This window comes from Callospermophilus lateralis, chromosome 2 (genome assembly GCF_048772815.1).
Source record: "Callospermophilus lateralis isolate mCalLat2 chromosome 2, mCalLat2.hap1, whole genome shotgun sequence".
Taxonomy (NCBI): Eukaryota; Metazoa; Chordata; class Mammalia; order Rodentia; family Sciuridae; genus Callospermophilus; species Callospermophilus lateralis.
The window spans coordinates 200,170,779-200,183,557 of NC_135306.1; the positions used below are offsets into that span (position 1 = coordinate 200,170,779).

At 35.4% G+C, this 12,779-nt stretch overlaps 1 protein-coding gene across 4 annotated transcripts in view; it reads left to right on the forward strand.

Moving 5' to 3' along the window:
• Ms4a13 (membrane spanning 4-domains A13) overlaps window positions 1-11,729 on the forward strand; it is a 55,735-nt gene extending 44,006 nt beyond the window's left edge. For all 4 annotated transcript variants that reach the window (XM_076847297.2, XM_076847299.2, XM_076847300.2 and 1 more), the window contains 4 exons: window positions 4,604-4,660; window positions 8,588-8,707; window positions 10,895-11,011; window positions 11,649-11,729. In XM_076847297.2, coding sequence (XP_076703412.1) covers window positions 4,604-4,660; window positions 8,588-8,707; window positions 10,895-10,996 — 279 coding nt within the window. In that variant the 3' untranslated portion in view covers window positions 10,997-11,011; window positions 11,649-11,729. The remainder of the gene's footprint in view (window positions 1-4,603; window positions 4,661-8,587; window positions 8,708-10,894; window positions 11,012-11,648) is intronic.
• Window positions 11,730-12,779: the final 1,050 nt, after the last annotated feature.

Here is a 12,779-nt window from a genome sequence, read left to right on the forward strand (position 1 = left end):
TTCCTAGTGAGGCAAGTAAGCTGAGAAAACATTTCTGATGAAATAATGTAACATATAGATCTTGAGTAGGAAGAAAAGTGAAATCTTTGTTTTCTGTTGGTCCAAAAAGAACTTTACAGAATTGAACAGAGAGAGTGTAATTTTGTTTTGTATGATAGAATAATGAATGATGTGCCATTGTCATTAAATAAGCAGATCCTGAAAGAAGGATATCATGATATGTGATGTGTTATTATCCTCTACAAAATACTGAGTGAAACTCATGATAATAATAGTACATTTGAAGTTTGGTTATTTGACCAGTGTTTATTGAGGACCTACTACTATCATTCACTGTTCTCCTTAAGATGAATCAAAAAATAAAACAATGGTATCAATTATTTTTTTATGAGAGTAGAAAACCATAGGCTTATTTTTTAATTTTTTTTTTAGTTATACATGACTTGAACCATTTTTTTCCTAACAGGGTTAGTACATTAGAATATGATAAGACTATAGAAGGAAAAAAAGAGAGAAGAGTGGAATTTCTGGGAAAGTTAAAAAGGGATACAGCTTTTTGTTTAAAATTAGGTTAAATTAGGTTGAAGTAGGACTCTGAGGCTAACTTATGAGGCACTAAAAGATACACAGCCTCTGACTGGTGTAAGACCTATTCCAATTAGATGTATGATTCCTTTGTTCCACTGGACAATCTTATCACATGTAGATATTTTATCTACTGGAAACTTACTGGAGAGATAATTGAGTTAAATTTACCTAAGGGGGGAAAAGTGGCTATTATTAATCCATTGACTCATCATTCAACAATATTTCATGCCTCCCCTTGGATTATGGCTACTAAAATCCCAGCCAAAGCAGATAAAATGGCCAAGTTATAGGTTAAGGGGCAGGGAATCAGAGTCCAGCAACCATGAGACCTGGCAAGAAGTGTAAATATGTTGATATTACTTGAAAGTAAAGAATTGTAGCCAATAATTTAAACTATCAAAGTGAGGTTTGAATGAAGATTTGAAAAATTAACGATTCTGTCCACATGGATATGTGGAGACTATTTCCAGGAGAGGAAATAGTCAGGAAAAAGTCTTCGATGGCTGTTCCTGAAGTATTCCTAGGAAAGGGAGGTCAGTATTGTAGAAGCCAAGTGATCAAGAGAAAATAATAAAGAAGAGATCAGAAAATTAATGAAGGGCCTGATAATACCAGGATCTATTGGCCATTGTAAGGGATTAGTTATTTACTGTAATAAATTGGAGTTACTATGTGTTCTATGAATATTGTTAAATAATACAACTCAAATTTTAAAAGGATAAGTTTTGTTTGCTATGTTGAAGAAAGGAGGCTATCATGGAGATCCTTCAGATAGGTATTGCAAAAATTCATAGGAGATTCAGACAAGCTTTGTAGCAACAAAGTTGGTAAAAGTAACACTTAGATGTCTGATGTTCAATGTTCAATTGAACATCCTGATAGGTCGAAGTTAAGGATAGTACCAGGATTTTGGTTTAAACTTATGGAAGTATCATGGTTTATATGTGAGATATACCCCAAAATCCTATGTATGAGACAATGCAAGGATGTTCAAAGTAAAATGACTGGGTTATGAGAGCCTTAACCTAATCAGTGCAGTAATCCACTTGTTAATCAGTTAACTGGGTAATAATTGTAGGCAGGTAGGGTGTGACTTGAGGAGGTGAGTGTTTAGGACTCACCTTTGGAGTTTATATTTTGTCCATGGTAAGAGGAACTCTATGTTTCCTGGTGTCAAGCCCTGATCTGCTTTCCTCCTCCATACCATTCCACTCTCATGTTCTGCCTCACCTTGGACTGAGAGCAATGGAGTCAGCTGGCAATGGACAGAGACCACTGAAAACATGAGCACCAAATAAACTTCAACTCCTCTAAAATTGTTCTTGTCAGGTCATTTGGTCACAGCAATGGAAAAGCTGACTAAAACAAAATTTAGAGTGAGGTTGTTGCTGTGACTAACCTGACCATGTGGTTCAGAAGCTTTTGGAGCTTTTTTGGAATTTGTGGGAGGAATTTTGGAAAGTTAGCAATGCAAGGTGGAAAAGCTTTAGAATGTTGTAAATAGACTTAAATGGGCAATTCTAGTGGAAATTCAAAAGACCAGAACACTGATAGGACTGTTGACAGTAAAGACTGGGCTCAAGAGGTTTCAGAGGAAAGGACTATTGGAAATTGGAATAAAGAACATTTGTGTGACATTCTGGTTAAGAAGTTGTCTCCATGTCCTGAGACTTTCTGTGATGCTAAATTTAAAGGTGATGTACTAAATAATCTGGCAGAAGAAATTTCTGGGTAGCATAACTTTTAGGCAGTGACATTGTATTGCTGGCACCTTTTTGCCAAGTTTATTTTGATAATCGGGAGCAGAAAGATTTGAAAACCTTGCAGTTTGGCCAGAAAAATTGTTAGGAAAACTGGAACTAAAGAAAAACATCTCCCACACCCACACCCATCTCAAGTTCAAGGGTATGAAAGGAAAAATTTTAAGAAGAGACATTTGGAGTACCTGTTTACATAAGGGGTTCTAGGAAGTTTTTTCACCTGGCTTAGCTACCCATGCACTCAGAGATTGCTGCAGCTGCAGTCCTAAGAGGCTCGACTATTACTCGAGATGGCAGCAGACTTTGGTGCTGGTTCCCCAGGAATGCAGGATGCTGGAGTTAGAGGGTTATGGAGGCTTCCACTGAAATTTCAAAGGAAACCTGGGAGACACGGTAAAGTGTTGCGATGCTAAGGTGGAGACCTCTGAGATTAAGCAGTTCCAGTACTATGGAATGTCTGCTGAGGAGAGCAACAGGAATCAATCAGAGACAAACCAAGAGAGGCAAAGTGTACTGCAATCAGCAAAGCCATAGAGGCAGAGCTACACAAGCCTTTTGGAGAGAACCTCCTGCTGCCATGTGCCCCAATTACTATAAGGTTTACCTTTGGTATTAATATCCTATTATATTAATCTGCTATAATTTATTTAATCTAATGGATGGACATTTGAGTGGCTTCTAGTTTGGGATACTACAGTACTCCAGGTACATGTTTTTAGTTGCACATTTAGGGATATATCTTTTAGACATATATGCAAAAATGGAATTATAAGATCTTAGGTTATTTGCATACTCAACTTTAGTGTATATGCTGAAGTTTCCCAAGTAGTTCTACAAATTGGTATCCCTAATAGCATATCAAGAGAATTACCATTGTTCCATATCCTTAGCAGAACTTTGAACTGTTAGTCTTCTTAAGTTTAGCCATCCTGGTCAATTCTTCTAATTTGTAGTTTTACTTTGCTTTGCTGATTGATGAAAGTGTTTTTTCTTTTGTTTGTTGCCTATTTTGACATACATTTTGGTTAAGTACCTTTTTGTTAAGAAGCTTATACACTATTTCTATTGGGTTGTCTCTCTTTATTTTCATACTGGTTACTATAGTGTCTTATATATTCTAGATGCAAGCTCTGTTCCCTTTCTATTTTACCAACATCTTTTCAAACTTTACACTAGGTGGCTGACACCATTCCAATCTGTTGGCAACAGCATGGTTGAATGAGTCTTTTCTCTCCTTTGAAGGTGTCTTTCAATTCAAATAAGTTCTTTTTTTAATTTATTTTTTAAATTTCTTACATACATGACAATAGTGGAAGGCATTACCATCATAATTATCCATTCACAACACCATTTTTTGTAACTCTCTATATAAAGTATTTTCACTCCAGATTATGCCATTATACATGAGTTCTTATTATTTTTTTTGCATTACAATTCTTAATAAACCCTTATACCACAATTTATCATATCTCTGATTGTATATAAGGTGTGTTGACACCAAACTCACATCTTCATACATGTATTTTGTATAATGATGAGGGTCTCATTTCACCATCCATTCTATTCCCTTTCTCCCTCCCTTTTCCTCCCACCCCTATTCCCTATCTATAGGTAATAAGTTCTTAATTTTAATTTAGTCTAATATATTTTTTCTTTATGATAACAATTATTGTATATAATTGAATAAATCTTTTCCATACTAAGCTTAGGTAGACATTTCTACATTGTTTTCTAGAAACTTACTTATTTTACTTTTTACATTTAGATTACCAATGTACCTAAATTTTATTTTATGTCATTTATTTAAATGTGTAAACTAAAGCTTGAACGTTTTCTGATTGATTCTTTCTACCTATAAAGTAAAGTACTTGCATATGACTGCCCAAGATATAATATTATCTAATAGTCAATTCATTAATTGACATATTTTGTTGTAATTCACTTTATATACTCAGGAAATTATGATCAACAATAATTAATTAAACATTGATACTCCTTTTCACATAAATCTTTTCAAAATACCTCTTGATTCCATTTCCAGTATGTGATTACACTAGTGACCAGAGACTTCATGGCCCTCCCCATGTTTGTGAACAGAAAACCCTTGAATTATTTCCTAGATGATTTTATCAAGGGTCCCACCAAAGAATTAAGGTGAAATCCCTCATGTTACAGCATTCCAGAATTCTCTTACTCTTTAAGTTTATATGTGAACATAATGATTAGGTATTGACAAATGTGGTCTTTGTTTCCAGTTCGTCTTCTCAGGAACTTTTGCAGTAGTGGTGGAGAAGAAGCGTTCAAAATTCTTGGTAAGTCAGAATTCTTGCAGCAACTTCAGAGAATTCAATAGCCAATACAAGAAAAGTCAGGTGAGGAGGCAGCATTGTCTCTGGGTCACTTCAAACATACTCAAAAATTTGGGGGGATATATATTTAAAATATAAGAAATGTAAGTTCCTATTGCATTTTCATTCACACACACACACACACACACACACACACACACACACATAGCGGATACATTCCAGTTACTGAAATCTTTGTTGTATTTGCTAGTTTTGAAAATAAATCAGAATGCATTCAGTCAGGATAATTTAGGAACTTAATAAGTTAAACAATAATTTGGAATAATTCAGGAAGTTAATAACTTAAGCTTATATATGAAAGATTTATGCAAATTAAAATGTCAATTGTGGGCTAGTCACGTACAGCTCAGTGGTAGAGTGCTTGCCAAGCATGTGTAAGACCCTAGTTTGATCCCTAGCACTGCAAAAAAAAAAAAAAAAGTTGTGAGTTGAGACATGTAAATTTGGATATCTTGAAATGACCTAGTGTATGTTACTATCTTTTCTTTTTTTCTTTCAAATGAGTTGAAAGTAAAAGAATAGAGAGAGGAATATTAGCAACATGATGGAATAGGACTTACCAGTTCTCATCTTCCCAAAGAAGCACCAATTGAACAACTATTCACACAGAAAACTACCTTCACAAAAGCTAAGAAAGACAGGTGAGAGATTATAGCCCCTGGGTGTATACAGAAATAAGAAAAGAAACACTGAAGAGGGTAGGAAGGACATTTTTATATTATATGTGTCACCTCTTCCACAACCCAAGTGGCAGAGTTTGAGGAGAAATACTTCATGTAGAAGGCACCCACAGCCCAAGAGTAAGCCAGAACTCAAACACTGAGCTTCCAGAAGCCCCTGGTGCCAGGCCAAATGCTGTAACCTAGGGCTCCATACGTGTCCCATGGACTCAACCCCCAGGCTACCTGACTGCCAGAATGACCTCAGGGAACCCACACTACAGTTGGTTCTAACACTATGCTTGCTCCAATCTCCAAATTAATCCAGCACCGAGCAGAACCCTAGGATCCCAGCCTTCAGGTCTACTCCAACACTCGTGGGCCCAGCCTCCCTTCTAGTCCTTACGTATACAGGCTCTAGGACCCTCCGTGGCAGGATAACCCCTGAAGCACCAGACTTCTAGGCAGTACCCATGCACTGAGCCTGCCCTAGCTCCAGATAGGACCCTGTAATCTCAGACTGTGTCTCCGTGGTCATGCCAAAGCCACAATAAATTCAGCATTCCTAGCTTACAGACTGGTCCCAGCATCAGATAGGCCTGATAGGCCCTGAGCCTTGGTCCTACTCCAGCAACAGGCTGGCCCTTTAAGTCCCAGTCATTAGACAGTACACATGGATCCAATCTCTATGTTAGCATCTGTGGATTTGGGACCCAGTCTCACCCCAAAGCTGGGTCACCATTCCTGAGGGCCTTACACGCCTAAAAGCCTCCTATGGACACAAGTTTCAGTAATGCCTAGTTCCAGGACAATCCCTGTGGCCCCATCCTCCAGGCTTCCCCTGCATTTCCATCAGAAGAGAAATTTTAGAAATTCTGAGAATCAAACAAGAAGAGGAATACAACATAGCAATATCTCTGAGCTATAGTGAAAGCGGTTCTAGAGAAACAGTTATGGCTATAAGTGCCTACATTAAAAAAGTCAGAAAGGCCCCAAATAAACAACCTAATGATGCATTGAAAGTTTCAGGAACAAGAGCAAAAGTATCCCAGAGATGTAGAGGGAAGGAAATGGTAAAGATCAGAGTTGAAGTTTATGAAATAGAAAGCAAAAGAAAAATTAAAAGGCTCAATGAAACAGAGCCAGTTCTCTTTAAAAATAAACAAGATTTATGAACCATTAGCCAGATTAGCCAACAGAAAGAGGAGACCCAAATTACTAAAATTAAATATTAAAAAGAAGACATTATACTAGACACCACTGAAATTCAGAGGATCATTAGGTATTAATTTCAAAATTATTAGAAAATCTAGAAGAAAATGATAAATTTCTAGATACATGGAATACCAAAATTGAACCAAGAGGATACAGAAAATTTAAACAGACCAATAACAAACAATGACATTGAAGCTGTAATAAAAACCTTCCAGACAAAGAATGGCTCAGGACCAACCAGAGGAATTCTCAGCTGAATTCAAAAGACCATTAACATCTCCCCCAAATTTGCTTGTGTCCCTTGATATTCCCTTCTTTTGCTCCTTTCCCAAAACCTTTCTCTCCCAGGCTACCTCTGATCTTTTTTTTTTTTTTGTCACTATAGATTTGTTTGCATTTTCTAGATTTTTATAAAAATGGAGTGATACAGTATTGTATACTTTTATCTGATTGCTTTAACTCAACATATTTACTTTAGAATTCACCCCAAATAGAGGGTCTACGAATAATCTCTCTTTGTTTTGGAGTCACATTCCATTGGATGGATGTTCAACAATCTGTTTATCCATTCATCTGTTGATGGACTTGCATTGTTTACAGTTTTGAGATCTCACAAATAAATATACAAAGAATATCAAGAATATTTATGTATAAGTCTTTGTACAGACATACACCTTCATTTCTCTTGAGTAAATACCTAAATCATATATTTAACTTTTTAAGAAACTGCCAAACATTTTTTTCTGAAGCATTTGTGTCCTATTACATTCTGCCCACTTAAATCAGGAACCAAAAGAAGCGTTCTATTCTTCTTACTTTATTCCAATAAGCTTTTGCCAGCAAAATTTCGTGTATTAAAAAATACCTGTTCCAAGTGGCCTTACCAATGCATGAAGGCTTTTTCTAGATAAAAGTCAATCATTTTTGCGTAATCATTTGTGCATATAACTGTAACTTCAGCAAATGCTTCATTTTAAAGGTTAACATGCAGTACTGCATGTTACTAAACAATATTGCTGGATTTTTAAATCATAAAAATTAAATAATACTTTAATTTGGTGGCCATCCTTTAAGGAAGGTATGTTCCAAGAAAATAAATTAATCATGATTAGTAGACAATATGCAATAGCAATTTATATAAACATAAGTTTTATCCAGTAAAATAGGCTTCAAAATCCAGTAATTTAAATTTTCATGCTTGTCATCTAATTTGTATTAGTATAAAGAAATATATTAGTGCAAATATGGATAAAGAATAAGCATAAGGAAAGTTTATCTTTGATAGCAATATTATCACCTCTCTGGCCTCATATACAAAGTTTCATTATTCAGCAACATTATAAATGTCCATTGTCTGAAGTAAAGCGCCCAACAAGAGTGTGGCCTGAAAACATAGTAGATACCTCCAGTAATTAGTTCCCCACCATCTTCAAGATAAACTCCTAATGTCAAGCTAGATAGCACCTGTCTTTTCAACAAAATTCCCTGTAACTCATCTTCTTGCTCTCCAAAATGAACCATAGCAAACACTTGGAACATTTGCTCTCCGGTAATATGAAATTGTTTGGCACTATGGATTTATCTATACTGTGAACGGTTTTTTCTCTTCACATTTTATATGCACTCTGTCTTCCTCAACAGCCTGAAAATTTCTTGAACGTAGAAGCCCTTTCTTTTCTGCCTGTTTATCCAAAGCGTAGTTTCCATGATACAGAATAGATATTCAATGATTATATGATAATTAATAATTTATATAGAACTTATATAATTAATAATTAGTACTTGCATACTAAACTCATGCATGCTCTACCAGAAATTTTAATATATCCAAAGTCACTTGGTCCTCAGGGGATCCTGACAAACCTTCAGTTTTGATAGTCTTTTTAACAATCTTACTACTGTGGGAAAAATTATAAACCTTCTACTTGAATATACTTGCCAGATGTGAATATGGAATAGCTTCCAATAACTATGTGATAACTTTTATCTATTCCAGCTGTCCTATGCTATAGGAGTGAACATCTTAAGTGCCTGCATTTCAATAATTGGTATAACATTACTACTTTTTGAACTTACATTATTTGGTACAGTCTCAAATAATTCTCCTTGGTCACGCGTAAGTACCACATTTCTATGAAATTTCATCATGATTTTAGAATCATGCATCAAGTTCTTTGTGAGTGATGAGAGTATTTAAGTATTTTGTCGGTGATGGAGGAGACCCTCATCATTAATTTACTCTTTAATATTCATAACTACTACAAATGTAATTCAAACTACAGGTTACATTCCCAAGCCTTGAACCAAAACCTCAAGTAACCAAATGGAAGGTAGCATAAATAATTAAAGTAGATATTTAGGGTGATTAAACATTATATTCAATATTGGACCCACCTGGTTGCCATGATATATTTATGATAGGCAGCTCATTCTTTCTAGGTACTTGCATCTCTAAGGACAGTTCTCCTAAAGTCTTAAAAGATCAAGTTAGTTATACTAAAACTTAATCTTCAAAAAAGGAAGTGACATCCTTAGGTACTTGTGATACATGTGCATGCAGTTCTATATGCACAGGACTACGTGGACATATGTGCACCACCTTCTTTGTATCTGTTAGCAGGTCTGTGTGAGACTGTTCAAGGATGTTTATGTTTATATTTCAGTACCTGTATACATCTGTGTTCCTAGGCAGGTAGGGGTGCAGACGTGTACTTATACACATAGGTTTATTAGTGTAGAGAGAAAGGACTAGGATAGCGAAGAGGGAAGTCAATGTTCAGCAAAATATATAGAAATTGAAGCCTTTGGGGCAAACATCCTGTCGACAGATTCCCATCCTCCTGCTCTATCCTGTCTTCCTGGTATGACAAAGATCTGAATGCCTAGACCTTTGCCGGAGACCTAGAAACCAATTTTCTGAATTGATCCCATTAGATATTGCCCGTTTTTAAGTTCCTGGTCTTAATTAGAAAGCTCTTTTTACTTCAAAATCCAAAACATCTGGTAAATTACCTAGTTCTGAAGCATGTTATTTTACATTGCATCAGATTTTTGTTGTTTGTATGTAGCTTTAAAAGAGACTTTATACTGTGTGAGACTACAAACTTTCTCAGGGAATGATCTGTATCTCTAATGCAATAAAGAAGCAAACTTAGAAATGTTAAGGTACTTACACATGGTCACAGGTTTAGCACCTTGAAGAATTTTTATTTTAATCAAGCGATTTCACCCCACAAGTGGAACCATACAGAAATCAACTCAGTGGCACAAGGAGAATGCTAATATTTTATAAAACATACCTTGATATACACCTTAGAGTTACATCTTAAATAAATACAAACATCAACATATTGCTTTAGATTTTATTTGCACAATAAGAAAAGCTCATTTTATTAGACAATCTTCAGTTTTGGTCTTACCTGTTTCATTATTCCAGTTTATCTGTTGAACCACCAATGATTACATCAGGAGGAAATCCAGGATCTTCCTCTTAAAACATTTTCCCTTAATAACCTTTCATATAATTCAAGAACACTGGGAGCCAAAGGTTCAATATTGACTCCAAATCCCTGGTTGATAAGAATCCTGGATTATCTCGTCAGTCCATAAACATTCCCTTAGTCCACTACCATGGTTCAATTATTATTAAATAGGGTCATTATTGAGCACAAAGCTCTGAATGGCTAGACTTATTTATCACAAAAGTGCTCTGGGAATCGAGGAAGGTTAGGACTCCTCTATTACAATTTCTGTATTCTTGTCCTCAACCTAATTATCCCATAAGGGAATGGGATCTATTGGTGATAGTCAGAGGCATGACCCCAGAAGGAAACAGCCTAACTTCAGAGCATATAAACCCTTATGTTGAACCCAGGTTATGAATTCAAACCTCTTCTTCCTTCACTGTGAGTTCCTCTTCAGAGTTCTTTACTAAATAACAGAATAAATTTTATACACCTCTCTAGTAAATAAGTTTTATAACACTCACCCTCAAAAGTATCTCACTAGCCTCAATGAAGAATCGCTAATGGTGTGCAGAACAGCAAACATGAAAACACGACCAGTGTCTCTCACTACCCATTTAGCAGAGTATATTTGTTTATCATTATCCTTAGTAATTACCGCTTATCGTCATGCTATCTGTTATATATAATTATGATGTATATTCAGCTATTGAGAGTATAGAGTGATTAGTTTTCCTCTTCTATTTTTCTTCTTTCTGCAATTTTATGATACTTTTATTATTTTAGTGGTATTAAAATATAAAGGTCTGTAAAGAATGTATGTTTCATTTTGGATGCAGAGAAGTGGTGCCCTCCTTTCAACGTATTTGTTCCTATTCAGTATCTTGGAGTTTTGTTTGGCAGTTATAGTGACTGACTGGGGATACAAAGCAAACAGATAGAAGATAAAAGATGCAGTGAGTATCTCATTCCTCTCTAGTGAGCTGCCTTCTGTGATGAACCCTATTTTAAAAACATCTTGATGAGAAGCATAAACCCATGCCATCTCTAAACTGTGACTGTGGGTACCTGAAAACACTTTGCAATAACTCTAGGGTAGTAAATGGGCCTCCAGTAACTGAAGATAAACAGATTTCTCTACTAAAGTGCTTTGTATTGCAGGGTGTTTTTATGTTCACACTTAAATGAGTGAATGAGGTAGACAATATATGGTTTTCTGGCTCCATAAAATGAGAGCAGGGTTCCATCTAAAGACATTGAAATTCATAAGGTAAAAAAATGATAGTTCTAGTTAAATGCAAAGTAGACAGACCCACATCTCATTCTTAATTCTGAACAAAGTGAAAAGAGTAAGAATGTGAACATATATGAACATATAGTTTTCCACTTCAACTAGGTGCAATTTAATCTGAGAGGAGAGAAAGAAGACAGAAGGAGGGAAGGAGAAGAAAAGGAAAGGGAAGGGGGAAGAAGAAAAGTAAAAAGCATCAAAGCACATAGTTTAATTTTATTTAGGACTCTCAGTATGAGAATATTTTATTAGAATTCTTTGCAAAATACTAGTGAAAATCCTATGTCTTCTTTTAACTTTAGAATGTATTGATGATCAATTTACTAGTGTCCAACTTACCTCAGTCTCATGGCAGAAGAAGATCCGTTTCCTGTGTATGAAGAACCATCATGACTTCGGTCAAGGAGGAGAGTTGAGTGGTGAATGACTTCATTTTGTCCAAACGACTTCTTGGAAAATATGATTTAATTAAGCCCTTCTTAGTATTTCCTTTCCTCCATTTCTTTAATAAAAATCAATATTGATGAATATGCTTATTTTTTTCTGTGTGAGGAGCTCAACATAAATTTATCTTGTCAGCATAAATTTATCTCAGGCTGACTATGGTCAGCCTTAGTGAAGACATTATTCAATGCAAGTAAATTCTCTGAGTGGACACATGCTTCTGGAGTGTAATCTATATCTGATATTGATAGGGTGAGTCAATAACTGCTGGCTCAAGGAAGTCATGTCACTATGAAAAGGAAAATTAGTCTACGTTATAAATAGTCCCATTGTCTGGGAAGGAATGGTAGCTCTACACACTATTTCTAATATTTCTTTAGAAGGCATATTACAACTAGCCATCTCTTTATGTTATGGAGACTACTGCATTAATGTCCACTGGAATTTAATTTAATGTTTACTGGATTATGTTACATCTTTTGCTCAAAGTTTTACTTTATGGTTTCTAATGCTTTGAACTGTATAAATATTTTAGTAAATTATCTTGTTAAAAATGTTTTGTTGCGTCTATAAGAACCATCCTGTAAGTTTTCTGTTGCTGTGACAAAGTACCTGAGATAAACAAATTATAAGGAGAAAAGGTTCATTCATGGTTTCCTGTATCTGTTGCTTTTGGTCCTGTGGTGAAGTAGAACATCAAGTCATATGATACCACACAGAAACAATCTGACAAAGTCAGAATGTGGGAAATTATAAGGGATATATGACCTAGTTTACTGAGTTAATATAGTTTTTTAAAGGAGGGGGAATCATTAATAGATTAATATGAAAGGGCTAGCAACCCAATGCAATAAGCATATCTTGTTGATGAAATAAGGTCACAAAGTATAATTGTAGAGGCTGGGCAATGGCTACATGGGGTTCATCAGATTCTTTTTCCATGATAAAAAGTTAACCTTTCATCTCTTCTCATCTCACTCATAGGTAAA